This window comes from Aythya fuligula, chromosome 4 (assembly GCF_009819795.1).
Source record: "Aythya fuligula isolate bAytFul2 chromosome 4, bAytFul2.pri, whole genome shotgun sequence".
Taxonomy (NCBI): Eukaryota; Metazoa; Chordata; class Aves; order Anseriformes; family Anatidae; genus Aythya; species Aythya fuligula.
Genome location: NC_045562.1, coordinates 68,489,267 through 68,515,251, shown reverse-complemented (window position 1 = coordinate 68,515,251; position 25,985 = coordinate 68,489,267). Strand labels below are relative to the sequence as shown.

Sequence of the window (25,985 nt, the reverse complement as noted above, 5' to 3'; positions counted from 1 at the left end):
ATCACACCTCCTACTCACAAATATCCCAACCAGCTAAGCTAGCAGATGTCAACTTTGCCTCTGTAGATGCATTTCAAAGTTGACATTTTCATGTGACAAATCTAAAATGGATGCACATAATCATCATGTCATTTATTTGGTCTCAGGCTAGTGGTACTCATTAGCTCAACTGTCAGCATAATAAGCAGAAGTTAATTAAAAGAGTAATCAGTCCATTTCCTTAGAAAATCTAAATTTTTATTATACATACTGTATTACACTGAAAATACGTACCCAAAGACAGAATATTTTGAATTTACAACTGTACAAAAAAACAATAGAAAACATACGGGCTATGCGATAGATGTAACAATTCACAAAATGACATTTCTCGTTAAAGGCACCAGATTCCCAGAGGGCTCTGGCTCAACATTTTTTAGTCTTTTTTTTTTCCAGTCAGATCATACTATGAAAATATGATTCACTCTTCAATTGTATAATGTCAAAGTCTCACACTCCTTGCAACTAGACAAGCAATCTGCACTTTGACATGACTTAGTCAAATTACAATTTCACACAAAGGTGTCAAGCAACTACCAAAGGCTCCTCTCCATTGCATCCAGTATCCTATGGTATTTAACTGAAAGGTTAAGTGGCAAAGCTACCAGTGAGGAAACAAGTTAACCCACAGAGAAATCAAGTTAACCCACAGAATACTGGCCCAACACTAGAGTGTTAACCATACTAAGTCTGGACAGCTTTGTATGGAGATAACTACAGAGAACTAGAGCAGGAAAAGTGTTCTGTCTAGAAGGAAGAAGGAATCTGTAATCAGGACTCTTGCTCAGCATCCTCCTTGGGCTCGCCTTCATTAAAACAATTTCACTCTTTCTGGTCCTCATGGCACTCATGAAAGAAAAATGCAGCCTAAAGAAACCCGGACTTCGCTGTAGGGCAAGTTCTTAAAGAAGCCTGTGTATGCAGATGTGTTCTTTTCCCCATCCCCCTTTAAGAACTAAAAATTTGGACAGGAAATAAACACAAGCCACTTCCATTGCTATAAGCCATATTTCCACTCCTTGTGCCCTGACTTGCACATTGGACAGGTAGGTGCTTCTTTACATGCAAGGACAAGAGAAGCTGGGACATCCTGCCTTGCTGCGGTCCCGCAACACTTAAAGGTTGGGCTTCCTATTTCCTAAAGCTTCATGCTTGGGATGAGGGAAAGGACACAAACAGCTCTAAGAAGACTCTGAACTACTTCTCTGGTCAATTCGTTGGTACATCAGCAAATCATTCTAGAGGCAACAGATGTTTTTATTTAGTCTTGCAGCACACATTGAGCTTCACTGTACAGAACCCAGCTAACAATTAAATGACTGAATATTTAAGACAAAAAATATCAAGTTCCAGGGCCAGATTTTATTCTGTATGCAACAACTCCATTATACTGGAATTTAAGTGTTGATGTTGCCCTTTCTGAGTTGTCTGGCACGCTACTTTCAGGCCACAGGTTCACTGATTTCATTCTCTGAACCAAAGAGCTCCATGTAGTTACTTCTTACCGTATCATTTTAAGAACATTGCAAAAGCTTCCCTTTCTTTAAGCATTTAAAAAAACCTTTCTAGATTCACAGATCAAAGTTGAAATAATGCTATGGTGTTGAAGGTCATAAAGTCACTTTAAAAAATAAGTTATTTTGCAGTGTCATCTTCATCCTAATGACCTAACAGAATTAAAAATACTGTGTTTCTACTTAAAATTCCCATTTATTGCGTGACTGACTTCAAACAAACAGGCCTGGAGACCAACTTCGTTATGCAGCAAAGATTAGGCAGCAGCATGGTAGGCTTCCAACGCACTACCGCACTCGGATGACTCAAGTGCATCCTAGAAGGACTTCTGGAAGAGGAGAGGGACAGCTCTCCCCATCCCAACGCCACAGGTCTGAAACGCAGACTTGTGCGGACTGAAAGTTAGTGAGGTACCTCCATTAATCTCAAGTAAGCCAAAGGAGTCATCACACAGCAGCACTTTGTCACTACCAAACTGCAGAGTCTTGAAACAGCAATTTATAACAACAGTACATGCCCCTCAAGCCAGCCAATTTTCTAAAAGTCTTTTTTTTTTTAATTGTATTTGGTACTTGCAGCTTCTCTAGCAAGCAGGAACAGTTAAGACAGAAGTATCATACATATTTACTTTACAGGAAACTGGTCATCACAAAAAAAATCTTTAAAAATCTGAATGCAGACAAGAAAAGGAATGTCACTTCCCTTGAAACCTTTCTTTTAAAAGATGAATCTTTTTATATTCTATTCCTAGCCCTTACTGTGTAACATAAAATAAGTTATAGCCATGAAAACGCATTTATACTGAACTCATCCTAAAAACTAAAACCCACTACTCATCCGCACCTGTCAGGCTGCTTTCTAGCTGCTTAAAGAAAAAAAACAATCAGAATCACAATCTACACTGCTTTTGAAATGGGCTAATAATGTGGAGAGCCCCCCTTGTGACAGTTATATGTGGAACCTAACTTTCACCCTAAAACATGCACAACACTCCATAATGGTAGCAGGTACCATCAAATAACTTGCCCACTACAGGAGCTAGAACATTTTGTGTATTTGCTCAAATATAGTTAAGAAATCTATAATTTTGGTCACATCTTAAAACGCCGTAGAATACAGATTCTCTTGTTACTTATGCTTTCCACATTCAGTTGGATAACAGGTTGAAAAACTAAAAATAAGAATGCAATAAAAATTCCCCAATATAAAATATTCTAAACAATCACCTAAACATCTTTGTTAGTATACAAGTACTTATGGGATTTGGTCTGCTTTCTTTTCAGAAAAGAGAAAAGCCTCATTTTGTCCTAAGAGTTCCACTTTAACAGAAACCTCTAAGTCAGCCCAAGGTACCCCCTCAGCATTAGAAAGCCATTAGGCTACTCGTTGTATGTTTTCCTTCTAAGCACCATTCCCAACTAAGCACAGCTCCACATACAAGTACTGAGAAACGAGGCATTTAATCCAAGTCTCCATCAAAGAATGAAAACAAGTCTCCAAACAATGAACCTTGAACTATGTACACAAACCCTCTCAATAAATGCAAGCTATAATTACACAAAGTCAGGTTAAACCAGTGGCGTGAAAACAGTCAAAGATAAAAATGTGCTTCTACTAGAAGGGGACAAGTATAAGGCACATTTATACGCCAGTATATTTGTAGCCACATTAGTGATTATAGTGATAACTGCACTGGTAAGAACCACAGCTATACTCATTCAAAGCTTTTTGGATCAGGGCTTGGTAATCAAGCAACTTATGACTGTTTAACCAAACAAACATACATTAATTAACACTGCCTCAAGACAAGTTTTGTTTTGCTAACCATCTTATTCATGTCAATCACTTGGAGGGGCATTTAAAAAAAGCAGCTGCAATCAGTCTTGAGATGTACTAGTTTTGTTTGCTCCCAGGCTGTTCAGAGGGCTTGCCATGCAAGAGCCACAGATCAACTTCTACCCTCAGACTTCCATGGCAAAGAACTATCACTCCCACACAGCAACAACCCACGGCTACTTTTCATTTTTCTGCCTAGGTTTACTATTTTTTTTCCCCAGAAAAGTTGTGATACTCAGTTTCTCTGGATCTCAAATAATGCCAAATATAGATTAAGTCGTGCTGGGCATGGACACTGACAATATAGCAAGTTAAAGCTGCTCAATCCCATCCTATGACCCAAGCATAAAGAGGCTAAACAGACAGACAGGGGGTACCATCAGCCACTAGACATTCGCAATATTTAGTTATACTGCAGCCGAATTACAAAACAACCAAGCATTGGCCTGTGGTGCTTTAAGTGTCTGTTCTTACAATGGAACCCACGTAGCCAGAGAAAATACTTTTTTACAATAAAGATCTGTGCCCTTGTTTAAATGGTAAACCGTGAATGACTGTGCAGTAGTCTTCTCTTGTGGTACTCAGAAGTAAACTGCTCCCACCTGTCACCTTTCAGCTGTGATCTCCTCCTCCAGCATCTCAAACTGTAGGAAAACAAAACAAAAAGCCACCAACCACTTGCCCCCTAAGATCACCTTTCCTTTTACCGTATTAAAAAGAAAAAAAAGTTTGACATCATCTTCTTCTGCATTCACTGAGCCCAGTTAGGTCACAGAGCCACAACTTCTATGCTGGAGGGTAATAAGAAATGTACACATGAATGCCATTTTGTACAGTTAACATACTTTATGAGCTGGTTGACTCTAAGCTTGATTTGGTCCAGTCTGCTGCTGCTGCATCTCTTAGGAAACATTAGTTATAGGTTTGTACTTCTTGAATCTGGTCCATTCACCAGTAGCATAGTTCATTTCAAAGACTGTATCAACCAACATAGTGGTGCTGCCAGTGCCATCTGCCTTTGGTAAATCTTCTGTATGCTCGCTGAGTTTGATTTGAATGATGTCACCTTGCTCTTGGCAAGGATTCTCTGTGAAAACAAGAATAGAAACAAGTTATACATTGCAGCAACATGAAAAAGAGCACCTGATGGAGATTTAAATTCTCATGCCAGAAAAATCCAAACCCAAACCTAATAGCAAGTAATGACACCACGGTATGTAGCCACACAGACTTTTTACGTTGCATACATCGCAGACTGTATTTTAAGTACAACAAAAACAAACCTCAGAAGATGAGCAACCAAGGCTAAAGTAACTAGAAGAACAAACTAGAAAACAGCAACAGGGGGTCAGAAGCATGCCAATATCATGTCTGTCTGCCTTAAGAACTATAAGGGAAGCTTATATTTAGATAGGATTTGGTAAACCTGAACTACCAAAGTTGTTCTCTTTGGGATACATTTCACAGCTAAAAAGCTCATCAGTTTTCAGCATTTGTGGAGGCCCAAATAACTTCACTGAAATCACTCACCCGTAAGATTTTCCATTTCAGCACGAGTATTGAATGGTAAATGTCAAGCTATTGGGAACTGGCACTCAGGAACTCAAGAATATCACACTTGACAGATATTTATTCAAATTTCAAAAGGTGTTGACACCACTACTGTAGGATCTCCTATTATTATATACTTATGTATTTCACATAAACAGGTAACAGGTGCACACTTTCAAAAGTAATATTCTACCTTGCATTACAAAAAGATCGCTGCATGTATCAAAGTACATCCTGCCACTGCATTCTGAAGCAGCATCTAGCACTAAGAGCACCCTCATGAATGCAGAATATCTAAAACTTTCTTTAAGCCCAGTGATTACCACAGTAACTCTATCCTGGCCATCTTGAATAACACATTAATAACTACATTAATCCAAATGCACGAGCCACATTTAGGCTCCAGCACTCCAGTGATAAGAGGCATCAAATACCAGATTAGAAACCAGAGCTAGTGCAGATGAGAGTTCACTTAAGGATTCTTACACCCATTCTCATCTTACAGTTAGTAGTCTGCTGGGTAAAACAGCCTTCGTGTATCAAGGCCAGTATAGTACAAGACAGCTGATCCGTGATTCATAGCACCTGTAGCTACTCAGAGTGTCTGAGACAACAGCTGCTACATTTCTAACCCTCTGGAGCTCACGAAGAGGTTCTTACAATGCAACTGTTACCTTGAGTTGCCATGAAAGAAGGTTCATCCACCAGTCAGAAGACTAGGACACAGTGTTCATTGTTCTGACTGGCTGGCTTATTTCTCCTCAACTCTTGAGCACTGATACCGCATGTGTTCTGTTCTATGTTCTGTGTTTAGTGGCTGCTGGGACAGTTCAATTCTTATTGGACCAAAGGCCCAGAGACCTGTTTCCAGGTAGCCAGAACTTAAAAATACAGTTCAGAGTGAAACAGCGTCTAGCACATACACAGTATGCTAAAGCAAGACTCTTGCACTCACATACGTACATTCAGAAATGTTACGCTCTATTTCAGATTGGAGTGTTAAAAAGCAAAGCAATTTAGTCTCAATACATGCCTCTGGATCCTGCCATGAATCCAAGTATAAGAGCCTTCTCTGGCCTTGTAACTTTGTTTGCAGTCTTGAACATTTCCTGTGCAGCATACATTTGCTCCCTCTGTAAAAGATACAATAAATATGAATTCCAGTGGGGAAAACACTGTATTAATACAGTGCCTTTTTGGCAAAAAGACAAGAAAAAGAATAAAGTAAATATTTGTATGTAGGCATAAAATAGACAAAATCCTTAACCTCAAACCTTGCTCTCTTTAATGCTTACTCCTAGCACTTGCAGCTACAACTGAATTCTGAAACAAACTGAGAAAAGAAGATTCTTTAAATAGTTACAGAAACAAGTGTTAAGAGTCTTGATGTTTACACTATCCATTCTGTATTATGACCTCAGGTTATTTTTTTTAAATGTTTCTTCTACAGTCCAAACAGCCTTGCTGTAATTTCAAAGAATTTTTTCAGTAGCACTGCTTTACTTTAAAAAAAGTCACGCAGCTTCTTAAAGTGCAGGTCCTGCAAGCTAGGCTTAAAGGCACACTTAGTGAAAGCTTCAAAGCAGTTGCATCTTGAATTGATTACCTGCTTAACTTGAAGCACACTCATAATATACAAACATACCAGCAATAAGAAGCTGCAGCACGTAAGTAATTGCTGTTTAGTTTCCTTCTTGCTCTCAGGCTTCAGAAGATGTGCAGTGGGGTGGTGGGAAAATACATCAAGGCTTTTGCCTTTATTCTGCTGGGACCTTCTCTCCTAACACTGCAACATGATCCCTTTTAGCAGCTTAACATATACTAGTGGCCATGCAACAGCTCTGCTGGAAATATGCCTTTCTCCCAAAATTCTTAGTGAAAAGGAACAAAATATTGTGTCACATAATAAGCAGCTGTAAATAAAGGCATCTGTAACATTGACACTGCACAACTAAAGCTGTGATTAACATGTTAATGAAGCCACAAAAATATTTTCATTATCTTTGGTTGCAGATAAGCAGCTTCAATCACTTCATGAACCTAAGGCCACGAACCGTCAACATATCCCTAAGACCAACAATAACAATTTGCATATTCTGATCTACATCAAAAGCAGCAGTTAAGAATGGCTTTTGTTTTTTACTTACTGTAAGAGAGAGGCTTTTTTTCGGTGGTGGCTGTTGCTGAGTTTGAGGGGCCACTTGTGGTGCTTGTGCTGCAGGGGAAATGGCAGGAGGTGTGGTAGGTGTTAGGGGTGAGGTAGGTGTAGTTGCAGGAGGATTAGAGTTACTATTGTACATGGGTGTTCTTTGTTTGAATTGCGCAGGAAGAGTTGTGGTAGCATTTGGAGCTGCAGGCTCTTCGGTCTGCCTGTTAGTCTGCAAGGCCTCTCGTGCAGAGCCAGCTGTGAAGAACAAGCAGGATAACAAAAAAAAGTTATAATCCACAAACTGGTATCAGCAACACCAGTGGACTTTATAAAGAGATCTAAAAATTCCAATTTTTTCACTTTAGCACCATGACTCAATATGCTGCCTAATACCCATCTGAAAAATTGAAGAGCTGATGTTCCCTCCACTCATTTGTCTTCAATAATTAGACAACAGTGAGTAGCTTTCCAATATGAATTACTCTGTATAGTACCAACATTTGTGTTTAATGGATATCAGTTATTAAACTGATCTACTTTTAACTTATATTGCTACAACAACTGTATGCTGACCCTAGCAAGATTATTGCTGTACTGTTATGTAAAAGCCAAAGACAAATTTATTTATTTTTTTAACCTAATGTAGCTTCCAAAGAAAGTGGTAATTTAGTCTCAGCCAGTAACAAATACTGAAAATACATAAATACTTCAACTGATCAGAGAATTAAATGCAGTCTCCAAAATAATTCACTTAAACACTAACTGCTAAGAAGGCCCAAGCCCCTCAATATTGAGGAGTCCTAATTCTGATTTTTTTCCTCAAAGTTCATTTATTCACCTGTACTTAACCATCCAGGGGAGTTACTATTCCAAACCTGACTGCAGCTGAAGGTAAGTTATACGATCAAGTCACTGTGATTTCACAGGTTACTGCACTGTCCAGCAGGCAGCTGATACTCAATGCATGCTCTGGACAATTTTTTTTTTTGCAGCTTTCTGACATAGACACGGCTACTTTAGTACTTTCCATGACTCTCACGAGGTTTAAGCTAACCAATTTTTACCACATTCACAACAGACTAAAATGCAAATACAGATCACAGCTCAGCTGATAACTTAGATCGAATTTTAGATATTTTTGAGGGGTCTACCATTTATTCATCTAGGCACAGATATAGCATCTGTCTTAGAAATATAGCTCTTACCCAGTAAGAAGTGGAACAGGACACTGGGTACTTGTACAAACATTGTAACAATTAGCTGCCTACTAGTTTTGTACAAATCTCTTAAGTTTTATTATAGGCTTCCTCTCATGTCAGAATAATTGACTTGCATAAAGTAACATATGTCAATTATGCAACCTCAGATCATATGAAACCAACTCCAAGGATCTTGTGTCTCTCATTAAGAAAAGAGTTTCATATTCCATGCCCATATGGAAAGCTAGATACCCCACGCTCCAGAAGAAAATAAAGTTAGAAAAAAAAAAAAACAAGGAACAAAGAATTTTAAACTAGGCTTCTTCTGCTGTTGAATACATTGCCAACGCTCTGGAAAATAATACTAACTGCTGACAACACTGATGCGCTTTTGGCTGCGCTCCTTCCAGAGATGCCAATTTTCTGCCAGGGAGATTTGCATGGACCTTCAGAGAGATTCTCAACTGTTTCAGAGCCAAGTTAAACGATCAGTTTTTGCATAGACTTTTTCCTATTGTGACCAACACACCACAGCTCACATAAAGGCAAATGTTACAGCACCAGATATCAACAAGCACTTGTTAAAATAGTGCATTAGACTGCAACATCGATTCTCTGTAGCTACAAACTCAGGTAATGCATGACTGGGATTCATATCTGTTACTGCAAACTGATATGTTCCTTTAAGGCTTTACATCCAGCAGGGAAGGAAAAGTAAAGGAAAGTGTGTAAAAATACAAGATGGAGAAACAAAGTATTGTACAAGAGTTTTGCTTTTTTTTTTTTTTTTTTTTACTGCTGACAGTTTTCCAACATTGAAAGAAATGTAGCCCTTCTCCAAGTATGAGGGAGCTCAAGTATTAGCTACCAGACAAAGTAGAAGGATAAAGGAAAAGCCTATGTGAAAGCAAACATACATGTATATCTGCTTCTAGGAACACGCAACTCTTGAAAGCAGCTATCCATCTTGCAAATAGCATGCATATGGTTGTGTCTATATTGACTATATACTCTATCTTTGTGTACATTACTGGTATTTCTTTGGGAAAGAAAAAATTATATTTCCCACTATAGGAAAAGAAAAAATAACCAGTAAATTAAGTCAAGTAAGCAAAGCAGTCATTTTAAGACATAAAAAGAACATGCATTTTCTTTATTTGGTTAAGTACAGACATGTCATTTAACCTAAAGGCTGGGTCCTGCAGTGGATTTTTAGACTATGAACGTCAGAGTTGAGGGACAGCATGTTTGTGAGAAGTTAGACAGTAAAACTATATAGAGTTAGAAGTATTAAGTTCCAATAGCAAAAAAAAAAAAAAAAAAGTATCTTTTACCTGGCTGTGTTTCAGAGCTTGGGATATATGAGGAAGATGGCACCACACTGGGAGTAGCAGGTAAATAACTTGTAGAAGGTAGTGCTGGCTCATTGTTCAATGAGCCAAGTTTCTGTAAAACAGAAAAGTGTTATGGCCATAATGCAGGTACTTATGTGCAGCTTTTCTATTTTAAATACAGCTTCAGAATTAGCACTGCTAGAATATTCATTATGGGAACTTAATTACGGACTCCTCTCTTAAGGTTCAAATGTCATACTTGCCCTAACTCCCTATATGAACTCTGTACATTAGAATTACCTTAGGAGGAAGAAAAGCAGCTTTTTTCTCTCATAATTCAGATCAAAGTTGCTTTCAAAAACACAGCTGAGCCAGAAAAAGGTACTATTGCGATGGAATATGTACTTTTGCAGAGTTGAGCTGCTGGAGTCAGAGATGCTAAAATTAACAACCTATCTTGTATGTTTTATTTTTTCTGAAGTAAAACTAAGATTTAAAAGACTCACAGGTATTCAGTTCTGTACACTGACCGTATTCTGTACTCAGTTCTGTACACTGACACTGATTCTTACTAATATTTAGCACCAACTGACCCTACTCTCTATGGACAGAAGCCCTCAAACAGTGCTGTCAATGGAGTCTGTACTTGCAAACCAGGGAGTGCTTGCAGCCACCACAGCTCAGGCTGCACAGCAATGAGTGACCTCCAGCTGCCTTAAGGTCCTCTGCCCTGTTTCTTAGTTATGGACATGGAGAACAGGTATCTGAAAAAGCTGTATGGATACTATCTAAACATTTTCACAGTCTCACAAAAGCTATGTCCTGAGATACAATTAAAGAAAAGTAAAGCTGCACCAGTCTTCCTAATGCATCCTACCAGAAAGGATTAAAAGACCCACACCACTGACTATCACATTTTAACATTCGCTTCCCCCCCAAAAAAAAAAAGTTAATCTACTGAAAAGGCAGACAGTAGAGAAAAAAAGTACTGTTAAGCAAAGGAGTGGCCATCTCTGAATTCTGTGGGTTTTAGGAAGAGGTTATAAGCCACGGGTACTTAGGACAGACAAATTCTGCTGTACTTCTCCTTCCTTTTAATAGAACCTAATGAATCTAGTTACAGATTGATCTGGAATCTGGAGACCTCAGAAGAAGCTGCCTTCTGAAGTAAGCAGCATTTTCACAATGTCACAAAGAAAATTGAGAAGAGAACCACTGAATAGTGCTAGCATATAAGTTCTCTTCCTCAATCCAGGAGCCCTAAGCTTTTGAAGGCTTTTTTCTTACTTAGCTATAGGTATTCAGTTATCCCTCCTAGGCATGGCCCAATGACAAGTACTCCTCGCTGTGTCTGTGCACACCATTCCACTGGGGTCAAAGGATGCAGAGGAAAACTTCCAGGTGCTCCCAACATGACTCTACCTTACCAGGTATTGGAAAGTTCCCTGAATCTGGGATGTCTGACAAGAGGCAGCAATCCTCAGTTACGTAAGAGCCATACTCTACCACAAACTTAAAAGAGCAACAAGAAAAATCAAAAGCTTCACCTTGATCCTGGTTTAAATCGTTTTTGAAGACAGTGGAGTAGAATTTTGAAATAATTATGTAAATATTTTGTTTTTAATATTGAGGTATCCTTCAACAGCTTAGAAAAATACCATTAGTGTTTTAGAATAACGTGCACCATGGTTTCCTCATCTTTACACTGCTATTTGGTTTTGGGGTAGGTTTTTTTGATGTTTTTTCTTTACCTGTGTAGACACAAGGCCAGCAGCATAGTCTGGAGTAGCATTTTCTACTACTGTTTCTTCTTTGGCTTGCTTTTCCACAACTTCTGTATCTATTACATAGAAACAGAAGTCAGTTCAAGAAAGTTTTCTTAAATAGTGAATTAGATTTAGTTTTAAACAAGAATATAAAACCAATTTTTTTCAGATTCTGCTAAACCATTCTTAAGAGGTACATGCTGAAAGGTTACAGCAATGAACATGAACTTCATACACAATTTAAAAAAAACAATAGTGGAAAGAACCACAACGTAAACACACATCAAGATAAGAGTAGCTAAGCAATTTGGCTGAACTAGCTAATTTTCTGATAGTAAAAACTATATATATATTTTTTTAATTGCAGTTATGATTTTATTCTGAGATTTTAGATGTTTCTGGAAACAAATACAAGGTTGTTCTGAGGGGAAGAAAAGTTGGCTACCCTATCTTCCTGATACTTAATGCACTATCACTTGAGTAAGAGTAGTATATGAGATATTCAATTCTTAAAATCTTATCCACAATTTTGGAAATAGAGATTTTTTCCAAGATTACTCTGAATTTCTTTCCATGGCTGTGCAACCAGTAGAAATAAATATATCAAAATCTGAGCGCAATTTCAGACCTGAAGCTAGTCTCACACCCATCTTTGTTGTTCAAAGCACAGGTTTTTAACAAGGCACATCGCATTATGATTAGTGGCACTGGGGGGAAAAAAAAGTGGAATTCCTCCCTTCAGGATCTTTGTTGCCCTTTTTCTTGGAAGCTTACCTAAAAGTGAGTTTTAACAAATCAAGAATAAAATAGCACTATAAGCCTAGATCTGATTTCTAAGTACATTAGCAATGTTCTATACCAACCTAATGTCTTTCTTCTTCTCTTTGCTTCACGGCCAGCACCGACCATATCTAGCTCAGAGATATCTAAAAGCTGAAAAGTGCAGAGTAACAGTAAGTTATTAAGTTTTTGTCAATTTGTATCTAAACATTATCCTTATTTTTTTTTCTTTAGCGTACCGATACTTGATTGAAAATAGCATTACAAACTCACTTCCAAACTGGGAGGAGATCTGAGTGGAATGCAAGTGACTGAGGAAGAGTTCACCTACCTTTACTCCTCTTTCCTTGCGCAGAGGTGTTCGTGAAGGAGGAATGGGAGTCCTGTTTCCAGAAGGGCTAAATACGCTAGGTGCTGAAGTACTCCTGAAGGGAGCTTGTTTTGGTATTCCTTTGAGTGGTGCTTAAGGAAGATCAAAAAAGGCAGCAATTGAAATACCTGCTTCATTAGTTACATAGAACAATAATAAAGAGTTCTTCAGCTTTTTTCCCTTCTTAATAGCCCTCCACCCCCTTAACTTCAAAAGCTGCTAATGTGGAACTGTCTGCTAAATGTTTTTCAAAGGTCAGATTGGGCTTTACCCTTCAAACAAGGAGTAAGAGTCACTCCCTAGGCTAATGCTCACAATCCCAAAGCTTAATAAGTAATTTTTATTACAGTTACATGCCTTGAATGTTTTTCTTCACATTCTAAATGAAGTAAATCAAATAGGCTCACTGCTATCAAAATACACTTTCCAAACATACATTTATACTTTCCTTATCTACAAAGAACAAAATTCAAACACACAAAAAAGTATTAGGCATCGATGTTCTGAGTCTGACTATTGCCAAAGCCAGTCTTTGACTATTAAGATCTAGATACTTGGTAAGACTGTAGCTAATCAAATATTTTCGCCAGAGGTGGTTAAAATTCCTGTAACAAGTGCTCCTGCAAGCTTCTCTCTTTCCATTGAGCTTACCATTTACATTTACTAAGCAGTCTCAACATAGCACAGGCTGTATTGGCACTAAAGGGGTCAGAACATGGGACATGAAGGTGCTTGAACATTTCCAGAGAAGGACAATGAAGCTGGTGAGGGGTCTGGAGAAGAAGTCTTATAAGAAGTCCCTGAGGGAGCTGGGATTGTTCAGCCTGGAGGCTCAGGGGTGACCTTATCGCTCTGTACAGATACCTTAAAGGAAGCTGTAGCAAGGTATTCTTACATGCCTGGTGACAGGACGAGGGGAACAGGCTGAAGTTGCACCAGGGGAGGTTTAGGTTGGATATTTGGAAAAAATTCTTTACCAACAGGGTTGTTAGGCACGGGCTGCCCAGGGAAGTGGTTGAGTCACCATCCCTGGAGGTCTTTAAAAGACATTTAGGTGTAGAGCTCAGTGATATGGTTTAGTAGAAGACTTGTTAGTGTCAAGCCAGAGGTTGGACTAGGTGATCTTGGATGTCTCTTCCAACCTAGGTGGTTCTGTGAGAATCAGATCCATTTGTAGATGTTAAGATGTACAGAACATCATGAAAGAACCAAGGTTCACAATGCCTTGGTTGAATACTAGCTGTTTTGGTCCAAAGCCAGTTTTTGCATGATGACCAACCTTCCTACCTCTATTAACCACAGAACTTAATTGCCTACCCTTACACCTAAGAAGGCAGGAGAACTCCAGCAGCACATTGCAGCTGAAGGGGACACTGATACTCCCCCATCAAGGGTGCCACCACTCCAATGCAGAACATGGAGGCTGACCATCAACGCCACACAGTTACTGTGCAAGACAGCACAGTCATAAGAGCCACACCTGGGGAGTTAAATAAGCTGCAGGGTAACCACCCTGGCTTCTTCCAGAGTGCTCCAAATCACCACTCTTATTAGAAGTGGCATCGATCCAATTCATATGTTAATGCTTGGTTCTCCCACAGAAGTAACTACACTTTGCACCTCTGAATATAAATGCATAAATGCAGCACTGGAACAGGCTCCTCAAGGAAGCAATCACAGCACCAAGCCTGCTGGAGTTCCAGAACCACTTGGACAATGCTCTCAAACATAATTGTGTTTTTGGGTGGTCCTGTTGGAGTCAGGAGTTGCACTGGAAACCCCAGCTGGTCCCATAACTGGTATTTCTAGAGGCCACCTGGCTTTAAAGGCCAAAAGACCACTTTATTTAATATTCAATGCCTGAAATAACAGTTAAAATAGAAAGTGTCATAGAACTAATGGTCAGTTTCTACACTGGTACAATTTTTAGTTCCAATTTCAGCTGCACTTCTTGCATCTGTGCAGGAAGTACAAATGTGGCTAAACACTTTGGTGCTCAAATCAAATACATTAAAATGCATCAAGAAGGTGCCTTGTTGTTTCTAGATGCCACAATGAGAAATTATTCAAGTTTTATACCTCAGCAACATACTGGTGGCCAGAAAAAAAAAAAAATCTAGCTGTGCAGTGATTTAGAGTGTTACTAATTTCAAACCCTCTTCTCGCTCTCAAACTTATAGAAAAAAATGGGGCAGTTAGGAACTCAGTGAACAGTTAAAACTTTCTTCAGTTTCGCATTGATTATTATACATCTTTTTCATGTATGTTAATTAGAAGGCATTGTGCATGCTTAGCTGCAGTAAGCAGTGTTCCACTAAAATACCGTGTTACTTAACGCTCAGAAAACAAGAATATCACAATGATTTGTTGGCTCTTAACTGAATGTTCCTTGCCCTTGCTTGGATCTGTTTGACTGAGATTTACCTGCAGTTTTCTTATCTGTTACATTTAAGCTAGCCTCCTTGGGAGTAATCACAAGTTATTCCATGCTCTACAGTTAAGAGTATTTTCCCCTCCCTTTATCTATGTGGGATTGTATGAATACAAGCTAGTCTCAATCTACTTCACAGTATTTCAGAGACCATAGCAGATTACTGTGATCCACTCACTCTGCTCCCTTTTGGAAGAACACGGCTTAGTCAGGAGTTATTCCTGGAATGATGCAAATCAAGTTCTTACTGAAGTCTATAAGCATGATTTATCTGCACATGTTTTAAATAAGCATGACAGATATTCCAGTGGTTTTTTTTAGATAGCAACTCTTGTTCTTTTTGAGAAAACTTGTTAAAAAAATTAAACTGCTGTAAAGAAAGGAAGGAGATAAGTGTTTTACTTCTCTATAAGTTTTTGTAGAAAACAGACTGTATTTTTACTCTTCAGCAAGTGTTATTTTATCAGATTTTCTTTCAGGGAAGTGATACAAGTGAGCCGTACTTGTTGTATCAATCTTTTTGACCAGTCCCCTGCCTTTGGCATGAAAAGGCACTCCTGCAGTCTTCTTGAGCTGTTGTGCAGTTTCTGTTGCTACAAAAAGAAAACAAAACCCAAAACTTCAGTTACTACAAAATCTGTGCTGGACAAATACAATTCTTGGCTTCTCATAAAATATTAACTAATATATTAAAGGGTGGGAATATCAAGAAGAAACGTGTTTTAACTAAAGGGGGCATTTATGTAAGTTACACAGTATTTGGCAAAATGCAGTCAATATGACTGCACAACTGACAAGATGGTCTAACCTGAAAATAAATGAGAACATACAATTAATTCAATAAAGATGTAAATAATTATAGAAAATTTCTTACAACATAAGATTTGTAGCTTTTTTTTTTTATATAAAAAAACAACAACTACTCAAGCCACAAGCAAGCAGGAATCAAACTGCAGCAATACAGCAGCAGGTGAAATAAACTAAGATCACTCAGATCAGCTACCATTACCTACATGCATACATACGTTGTCTTTTGTTAGTGAAAACCCTGTTGGCTTTCACCCATACATAAAAACATACTGAGCAAAAGAAAGCATTAATTAGCAGAGCAGCTCTTGCTCCCTGTTGCAGAAACATATGGCAAAATAAAACTGTCATACCAGTTTCATTTCAGGAGCTTTAACCAAAGCTATCCCTCACAAGTCCTCACAACTGACTTAAATATAGGAGAATATATCTGTGCTTTAAAAAGATACAGCTTTTTGTATCCCTTTTAAGTCTGAAGAGCATTCCAATCAAGAGTAACATTTTAATATAATCATGGCTAGAATGACTTGCACCTGCTCCCCCACACATGCCTGTTTATCAAGGGTGTGTGCATAGGGGGGAAAAAAGCTCTTATAACAGAAAATATTGCCATATATACCTTTACTGAAGAATAAAGCTAACAATGAATTTTCCTTTTATGATTTAACTTGTTACTCAGTGTTATAAACTAGCTGTAACACTACTTACACTTCTGCAAGAGTTCAGCTCGGAGAGTGGCACTTTTAGGTTTCCTTTTCAGCTGGAAGTGTTTCACTGGGGGAGTAAGTGGCCCAGCTAGTGTTGTCAAGGCATTTTTGTTTAAGTATTGGCATTCCAACGGCAACATAGCTGATGTTTCACATTCACTTACTGCATAAAGAGTTAACACAGTACACATGGGTATAAACATCTGATAGCTAATTACCAAACATTCTACTGCTTGACTCTACAGGTGTTTTAAGTTTTAGATTACTCAATTAAACACCAAGAGTAATTTAGCTCTAATTAAAACAATATATAGCCAGTTAATAAGGTGTTTTTTTCTTTTAACATTAGGTTCATAAGTGCTCTCATGTTAATTGCCTAGACAAATTATAGCAATTGTAAGTGAGCTACCATTGTTAGAGCAAAAAAATAATGATGGAATTCCCAGATTCTTCCTGTGTAGTTTTTGAAAACTACTGAACAGAAGTCAAAACCAAGAATGTGAACAGACAAATGATCATTTGTTTATAGTGGAAAAAAAAAGATGCTTCCACCTCCAAGGCATTCCAGTATTGTGATATTCCAATAATAACTCCAAGCCCATTTCTGATCATTGATGCCTAAGGGCTTTTTCAAATCAAACCCACTGAAGCAGGAGTGGCTTTGCGCCAGCATTTACAATGTTGTTTGAAGCAGAAACTGTGCAAGCGCCTGGGCCAGTATTACCAGCTACTGGACCATCCACAGCTAGTCAGACTGCAACTTAATGCTCCTTCCGACCAGTCCTTCCCTCAGCACTTATCATTTGTTGGCTAGATGAAAACTTGGGGCAGAGACACCCCACCTGTCCCACAAAGGTGTTGCAGAAACCTTTCTTATTGTTGTCCTTAGCACAACGTACAAGAGCACAGTGTTTAACAGCTTAGCTTATGAAGCTGCACTAACTCAGTATTACCTGGCTGCACATACAGGCTGTCTACAGCGCTGGCGAAACAACATTAACTTGTATGTCGCCCTTCACAAACACCAAGGGACCCAGTGCAAGTTCTGATGATTTGTTAAGAGATAATTTAAGAGGTTACCATTCCTCAAATGTCACAGTTCCAGTATCATGCCAGGTCATGAACTGTGGCAGTTATGAGAGAAGACATACTGCTTGTCCCAATACCAACACTGTTAAGACAGTAGGGTAGCTTCACTCCCTGTGAAGAGAAAGGCTGTTCCTGAAAAAAGGTATCATATTTCTGTAGCTTTCTACAACAGACACTTACCTTTTTCTCTAAGCTCTCCTAAAATATCTTGAACATTGGGATTCTGTTCTTCAAGATCAAGGTTAAGGGAGCCAGTATCTGGAAAGGATTTTAAAATATCAGCTACCATTAAGACCCAGGGGTCTGAATCCAAGGTAGCGAGCTGGATAATTTCAGTCAGTGCCCCTTTCATCTAACAAAAAAAGAAAAAGAAAATCAGCCAATTGGAAGCAGTTTTAAACAGGTTGTAATTGGGTTAATTTTACATACATATATATTTAAAGACACTAGTATAAACATGCACAATGTTTTACTACTAGGGAAGGGAAGAGGGAGACTGCTTCAACACAGTTATACGTTAATTACAGAATGAAGCAAAGAATTAACCAAGATTTTTCTTAGTAAATACTGTATTTGGTCAATCTAACAAGTGCACTTTGAGCTTTTAGCAGCTCAAAGCTTCCTTCAGCACAGAACATTTTCACTAGAAACAGGCCACATTTTTACAGCACTGTCCCTATACATTCTATGGCCCACTTACACACCCAGCGTACCCACAGATTACTACCAGTAATAACAATATTCAACTAGAACACAAATAAGAACAGGTGTCTAAGTTCAGATGAACCCCCCTTTGTGCTACAGAATAAAATAGCAGACAGGCTGTATCTACATCACACAAATGTAAGCTAAGTCCTCAAAATTTTAGTTAAGCTTGGGTCAAAAATTGTTTCATGCTAATAACATTTGTAATACCTGACAAAAACTATTACAGAAGCACACCCAGCCCTCTAATGCCGTGAGTAGTTCGGATTTTCCATTTACCCTAAACTTCTATTTTTTTTTTTTTTCCTTTTTAAAGCATCTATCTTGAAAAAGGGAAAACGTAAAAATTAATGAAATATATAGTCATGGTAATTTTTTGAATTACTGATCATCATGTATGTTAGCATTATGAAATAGAATCTAGTGATTGCAGCTGGGATTTTACGGAGTGAATTGCTATTTCTTAAATTAGCTGGTTTAATTCATTAAATTTGCTTAATTCATTAAATTTCAGCTTAAAACTCTGAAATAAAGACCTAACGCTTGTTTTTCTTCAGAAAACTGCTTATGTAAGCATTAAAAGTATTGGCTTCACAGAACTAAGATGATCGAGATGTAGTGCATTACCTATCAAGCCACAAACATCAGAATAAAGTCACTGAAAGTGTTTAGACAGACTATGTGTATGGTATCAGCATTACAGAACTGATGATCAAGTATAAGGAAATACTTGAATTTCGACTATTCACAGCTGATTGTGGCCCATTACAATGCCTACCTATTTCTGAACAGAGGGAGACAAGCAAAAGATATGCCTTCACCTTAATGCTGTATTTATTTCCCTTTATCTCAAGCTGGCCTTCTCTCCTATGAGGAGATCTAGTAAGTTTACTGTACTCATGTAACCCTAAGAAATGAACCTGAATTTTTGCTCTCCATTCCCCCCCTAAACCTTAGCAGTCAGAGATAGACAAGCATTGTGTGGGTGAAGGGAACTGGGAAATGTCAATGTTAGTGCCCTCTCACTTTAGTCAGGTATAAAAAAAAGTTCTTTTAGAGGGCAGTTTGTCCTTTAACACAAAAAATGCAGATCAGTTTGTCCAGCTGCAAACCTAGTGGCTCCCGAAAGCTTCCAGCTCGATCAGCCCTCGGCGTGGCTCACTAGTCAGACACTAGAACCGGGAGAACAGCAGAGCAGAAAGTTGACACCACAACAGTCATTTGCCATTTTCAGCAGCACAATTGATTTGCTTTGGATTTAAGTGACTGCATAACCACGGCCTCACACTGGTCGGCGTGCTGGCAAATTTAGCCAACGCTTGCCCAAGGGAGAGGATCAGCTTCTAAGGCTCTAGCATTGGGTGTCCTCCATGGCTCTTTTCTTTCTCAGTAAACATAAAAATCCCTCCCAACTCCACACAGATTTGTCAGTCTCTGTTCTAAGCCTACACTGCCTGTCACAAGTTGTTTCTCCTGCAGCAGATGAACATGGGTGTGAATACTACCCCAAGTCCTGTATTCTCATATCTGTCCCCTAAGGATTCAGGGCTGCTTTACACAAAACACCTGAAAATTCAAACCAGGCAAGGACAGCTGCTGAAGCTGTGATTAATTTCTAACTTGCTCACCAGCTTTTATCTGGGCACCACAGATACGCAGATAAATGCAAAGAATGCAGTTTTTCCATTAAAAACTCAGACAATAGTTGGAAGAAAGATGTCTCCTGTACCCTCCTAATTTAGCCTTCGTATCTACTCCACCGAACTCACTCTCACGCCAAAAATTCAGAGCTCCATCCTGTACGACACACGTTCCTATGGCACTGCTGTCCAGGCAAGTTACATCCAAGTTACTGCCCTTGGGACAGCCCGAGCTCAGGCCACTTACTGCACCACAACCTGATGCTTGGCATGATTTTGGTTTCTTCGAGGAAGGAGCCCAGGAAGAATTTGTTCACCTAGCACTGGACAAGTGACATTATCACATAGCCTTGCAGCAGATGGTAACAGAGCAGCCCCTGCCACACACAGGCAAGTGAAGGACTCTGCACCATGCACTGTGAGCGACCCAGAGACCTTGCCTCAACACAGGTTTGCTTTTGACAAGCCTGGATTTGAGCTTTGCTGCAGGTTTGCCTCCAAGCTGCAATTTAAATACACATTCCCAATTTGCTGTTCAACTGGTAGCCAGAAAAAAAAACAAAACCTTTTGTTGTCTGAGAATGCATGAAATGCAGTTTAGCAATAGAGAATCCTAGGTATGTTTTTTTTTCCCCCATTACTTTTCAGCACAGCCATAATCCCAAAGTTGTAATTGAGTAAGATTGTAACACTGGATAGGCTCCACCACTGTCTTGTTAGGCATGAATGTCAAGATCAGATGCAACATGCTCAGGCACTTCTCTCATCTAAAACTCAGGGATCTTAAGTATTTTTCTCAGCCTGCTGGCATAGGACGTGAGGAGAAACATACCAAGAAAGGATCAGGCAGGATGCAAAAAGCCCAGGAACAGAGACAAAGGGAGATTAATAACGGCTGTGCAGGAAGAGCATACGAACAACACTGTGGGAATGGGTGAAGAGAGGAAACATCACTAGAAATGCGCCAAGTCACAGCTCCAGCAAGGCTTCTTGCAAAGCATTCCCACTAATTTGCTTGCTATTAGGCCTAAATTAACACGGGACTATGCCTTTAAACAACTGCACCAACAGCTGGCTAACAAAGCCTATCAAGCTCTAATCTTTCAGGGGCCACAGGTCATATTTAATAAGTACCTGTGCAATTACAGAGCATTTTCATTAAGCTAAAAGCACTGGATGGGAAGCACAGCATTAATATTTATGTGCTACAAAACTAGGACGGATCAAATCACACTCCTGCATATGTATTATTTTAATGACGACAAAGTGTATAGTGGCCAGGAGTAATATTAGATTAAAATACATATTGCAGCTCAGAAAAATGGACCTTAAATGTGGGACAGAAAGCTGCATAGCAGCCTGGCTGTTCTGAACAGGGAAAAGTGAGTGCCAGGCACCTGCTTATGCCTTTGCACTCGTGCCCCACAATTCTCACTTGTGTGGATAGGGGACTCCTGGTTCATACAAGCAAGCAAAAAACAGATTTTTTGCTCTCTTCTGCACAGCTCCTGTCACAGAAGGGCAGGCAGTGCCTTACTTTCAAGCTGCTTTCACAGAGCACAGAAGCACCCACTCCTCATTTCAGACCTGACTGGAACATCAGTCTAACCCTGAACAAATAAATGAAACTCTGGCACAAAACAAAAAAACCTTGCTGTCATGGATGTGAACTGGGCGAAAAGGAATATAATATGCAAAATAAACAGAAGTAGCTGCCAACATCACCACTGAAACCCTGGTCACCACTATGCTGAGCATTAGGCATTATTTCAGACAAGCATAATCATCTAGAAAGAGTTTAGCAGAAAAAAGCTGGGAGGCAGGGAGATTTGGGAGTTCACAAACTCTGCCCATAGAATTACAGCAGGAAAGGATGTTTTTGATAACTGCCTACAAAACACACTTAACTATTAAAATGAAAATGGGAGCCAATTATCCTTATTAGTCAGCGGGAACAAACAAGCTGTAATGAGGTTCACAGCATGATAAAAATTTAGGTTTATTACTTATCCCACAGGAGTATTACAAGGATTAAGTCACTAATATATACACAATATTTAGAGCAGGGAATGAAAACATATAGTACCAAACTGCAGGATATTGCATTTGAGAAGAAACATAACACTTCAGCAAAGGTCTGAGCTCTCCTGAAAGCTCATTGAAGATTTGCTTGTCTAGACTGCAGCCTTCACAGAGATTTAGAAAGGACAAGCAGCCAATTAAATCCCTTCTAAACCAAGTAATGCCACACTTCTCTTGATTACCACATCAATTTTTACTCAGATGTCTGCCTCCAAATGGTTTCCATGCTATTCTGTGCCAGTTAAAACGCTATAATAAAGAGAACAAAAAAAAAGGTTTTGAGGAGAACTAAGTTCAATCTGTTATCTAGAGAGGGAAGTATCATTTAACATGACCAGAAGTATATCCTGCATCCTCTATCAAGATCCTCAAAGCTTTACAAAGCTGATGTAACATTTTCTAATACTATTTTAAGTTTCCAAATGCCAGCTCAGTGCTCCTCACACGCGATCTATAGACTGGGCACATGGTATGGAAAACACACATATTACTTCCCAAAGAGACTAGTAAAATAACTTCATAGTCAAGTTAAATCACTTTCAGATACGGGAATGATTTCCAAATGAAGAATTTCACTTCCAGACAGCCAGCTACAGGTATGCCAGTTAAAACAGCCCTAACACTGACAGTAAGCTATGTAAATAGGTTTTATGAAGACTTGTTATCAAACTCATCACACGGGTGTCTGATAAGACATCCCCTTCAGTCAGCAGCTTGGCTCCACCAGCTATTATTATTATTATTTTTTTTAAAGTCATTTATAGAAGGAAGACTATAATGATAATAGCAGAGCTACTAACAATGTTAAATGTGTCTGCCTCCTTGGTTTTTCATTTTTAAAAAGAGGGCTTTTTAAGCTCTTCCTCTCAGTAAAGAATCATGTTCCCTCCAAATAATTAAAACGTTACAGGTACTTTGTAAAGGGCTGAAGATACAGTAAATCCCTTGATTGACTTGATTACATCTTGATCAAGCATGCTCTGTTTACCATGAAAAGATTAAATTTATGATTGACTTCACAAACAAAGAAGTGGAAAATCTCACAGCATCTTTTGTTTCAGCAGAAACAAGAGCTTTATATTTGGAACACAACTAATCACTGTAATTATCTATAAAAAGGAACGGCAACTGACTTGTTCTTATTTAGATACACTTCATCTCCATGGTTAACTACAGCACAAATCAAGTGCAGTTGCTGGCTACCTGGTCCTTAATTTTAATCAATTTAAAGACAGTTTTTATGCATCCAGTGAACACACAGGGCACTTCAACAAATTATTTTAGTTTGCTTCAATGTTGCTCCCTCAGAGAGCTGGCATTTGACTTATTTATGAAGGAATTTTACAAAGCATAGGGACGTTTCTCTTAGGCCTAAAAACCACCACTAATTTGGTGGCTTTTTTCTGCACACTGCAATACTTATTTCTTCCAAGCTCCTTGGATTTTCACACTACTTCATAAGAATCTTGCACACCCAACAGTTCACGTGAGCCTATGGAGTTCCCTATCCCTCTCTTCCTGGCCTAGGTTATTTTGTTTGTCCAAAACACCACTGCATCTGTCACATACAAGTAAGACAGCTTGTGTTCTGGACAGGCACTAAGCATAAATATCATATTAAAAAAAAAAACACACAACTTTTTTGCTCAGTGTTCCATTTTTTTTTTTTTTTTTTTTAAAGTGACTGCATTTACACGTCACTACAAAGATCCACACAAACATACAGCACATGTAGGGGTCTGTCTTGCCACAAACTACTGCTTACGCTTCATGTCTGTGCATTTGCAGCTTAGAAGTACACCAAATGCAATAATCAGAATTAAGTAGTCTCTCCACACCCTGTCTAGTACACATGTATGTAAAGTCTAAGCAGCTGTGTCCCACACAAGAGACTGGTGCAAGCAGAGCTGAGGTGCAGATTAACCGTGCACCATCTCCATAATTGTTATGGGAAACTATACCACAGATGGCACAAGTAGGATAGGAATTCCTTAAACCTGACTGATTCACGTTAAGCTTCCTCAGTCACTCCTCAGCTGTTGCCCCAAACACCAGCAGCTGCCTGCTGGTAGGAACAAGCCAGGTGCAGATGAAGTATGGTCCAGGGCCAAGCAAATAAGAGATCTTCTGGACCTACAGTGCCAGCTCTGGCTTCAGCCAGCCAGCTTATTAGCCGGGGTAGGAGAGCAAAAGGAAAAGCACCAGCTGTTCTCAGAAAGGTAAAAAAGCAAAAACAGCAGTGTTCCCCTCAACTATTATGTGAGTGCAAGAAGGTGGTGAAAAAAACACTCTGCTCATCACAGACCCTAAATGTCCCATCCCCAAAGTTTCAGCACTTGCTGCTGTCCTTCCTAAACCCCAGATGTTTAGCTCAGGACACCTACACAGCTGCCAGTGCTAAGGAAGGCGTTCAGGAAGCCTAACGCACACCGCTGCTCCTTCCCCTCACCCTGGAACAGGCTCAGAAAAGCCCTCTCCTCCAGAGCAGCGCCAGAAGCATACAAACTGCCCCAAAACACAGCCTGTGCAGGGGTGAGAGAGAGATTTTGGGCAGAAAATTGCTTCCAGGAGCCCAGGGCTGCGGGACAGGGGGGCAGCGACGCCTGAGGTGCGCTATCGCCCCGTTCAAACGAAACCCGAGCGCTTCTCCTCACCCCACAGCCCCCTGCCCTGCAGGCCTCACTGAGGCCTCCTTTCCCCCCTCTTTTCTCCACAGAAAGACACCGAGGAGAGTCCCCCCGTGCCCCCCTCCGCGGCCACCTACCCTCGAGGAGGCATTTAACACAAATTTATGAAGAAAAAGACGCGTAGGGGGGAGGCAGTACAAGCGCTGCCGCCCCCCCCCCCTCTATCTCCCCTCACGCCCCCCCCGGGGCTCTCACCTCATCCACCGCCCGGCGGGGCAGGTGCAGCATCCCCAGCAGCAGCTTGAGCTTGACGGCCGAGGAGAGGCCGTGGAAGCAGAGGCGGATGTTGTCGATGACGGAGGCCGTGAGGAGCGAGGCGATGCTCGGCGGCGCCCACAGCTCGTCCGTGGAGCCCAGCTTGTTGTGCAGCCACAGGCCGGTGTCGCTCTCCCGCATCGACGCCATCTTGGGAGCGGGGCGAAAAAAGAGGGGGTTCTCCACCGGCATCTTACGGGGACACCTAAAGGGAGGGGGAGGGGACGGGGGGTGAGGACCCCTGCGGGTCGCAGCCGCGTTCGTAACCCAAAATGGCGGCGCCCTGAGAGGCCGGGCTCTAGGGATAGGCGGAGGGGCTGCCGTAACCTAAAATGGCGGCGCCCAATGCGGGGGAACGGAGGGAGGCTGCTCGCGGCTCGCTCTCGGGTGCAAAATGGCGCCCGCCACGGGCATGGCTGCCGTAACGCAAGATGGCGCCGGGCGGCCCCGGCTCGTTGCGCCTCGCGGTTTTCCTCAGCGGCTCCGGCAGCCGGGAGCGGGGTGCCCGATCCCCGCGGCTCGCTCCGAGGCAGAAGCCGGCCCCTCAGCGGCTCGGTGTCCTTCTCTCGGAGGGAGAAGGGCTGAAGGCCCCGCTGCGAGCCCGCCCTTCGCTCCCTGGGGCTGGGCTGGGCTGGGCCGGCCCCCCCGGCGCAGCGAGGGGAGGCGGAGGTGGCACCAAGTCTCCTTCCCTCATGTCCTCCCTCCCGCCTCACAAAAGGCCCACATCAGCTTTGCCCCTACTGAAAACACACCCCATGCCCCCCACCCGGCACCCCGCGTCGCCTATTAACGTCTAATTAAAGGTTAATAACATCTTAAAGCGCACCCACCGCCCTCATTTCTGGCTTCCTCATCGCTCCCCTCCTTCTGTCAGCCGCTTTGGCTTTCTTTTTACCTCAGCCGGCTAGCACGGCGTGCCAGCGTGGTTGCTGGATGATGAAACTTCCCTGTAAGGCTGTCATTTGACAGAAGTGGAGTTGAGTGCCTTTTTCATCGTTTTCCCCTGAGATTTTAGTGCTGGGATGTAGGAGGTTACCTCTGCC

At 40.6% G+C, this 25,985-nt stretch overlaps 1 protein-coding gene across 1 annotated transcript; it reads right to left on the bottom strand.

Moving 5' to 3' along the window:
* Window positions 1–421: 421 nt before the first annotated feature.
* NELFA (negative elongation factor complex member A) lies at window positions 422–25,985 on the bottom strand. The gene is made up of 12 exons (XM_032186619.1): window positions 25,773–25,985; window positions 24,883–25,147; window positions 17,754–17,925; window positions 16,486–16,647; window positions 15,474–15,563; window positions 12,501–12,631; window positions 12,253–12,322; window positions 11,375–11,463; window positions 9,624–9,735; window positions 7,089–7,345; window positions 5,975–6,074; window positions 422–4,477 (listed from the first exon to the last, which is right to left on the bottom strand). The coding sequence occupies exons 2-12, from the start codon at window positions 25,132–25,134 to the stop codon at window positions 4,293–4,295; spliced, it is 1,620 nt and encodes a 539-aa protein (XP_032042510.1). The 5' UTR covers window positions 25,135–25,147; window positions 25,773–25,985; the 3' UTR covers window positions 422–4,292.

What these genes read in the sequence shown, in the direction of transcription:
- NELFA (XM_032186619.1), bottom strand. Translation starts at nt 25,134, where the DNA reads ATGCCGGTGGAGAACCCCCTCTTTTTTCGCCCCGCTCCCAAGATGGCG. An exon ending in AGCTGAACTCTTGCAGAAGT is followed by an intron (nt 15,564 to 16,485) that starts GTAAGTAGTGTT and finishes TTCTTTTTGTAG; the next exon opens with CAACAGAAACTGCACAACAG. An exon ending in AAGCTCTGAAACACAGCCAG is followed by an intron (nt 7,346 to 9,623) that starts GTAAAAGATACT and finishes TGTTCTTCACAG; the next exon opens with CTGGCTCTGCACGAGAGGCC.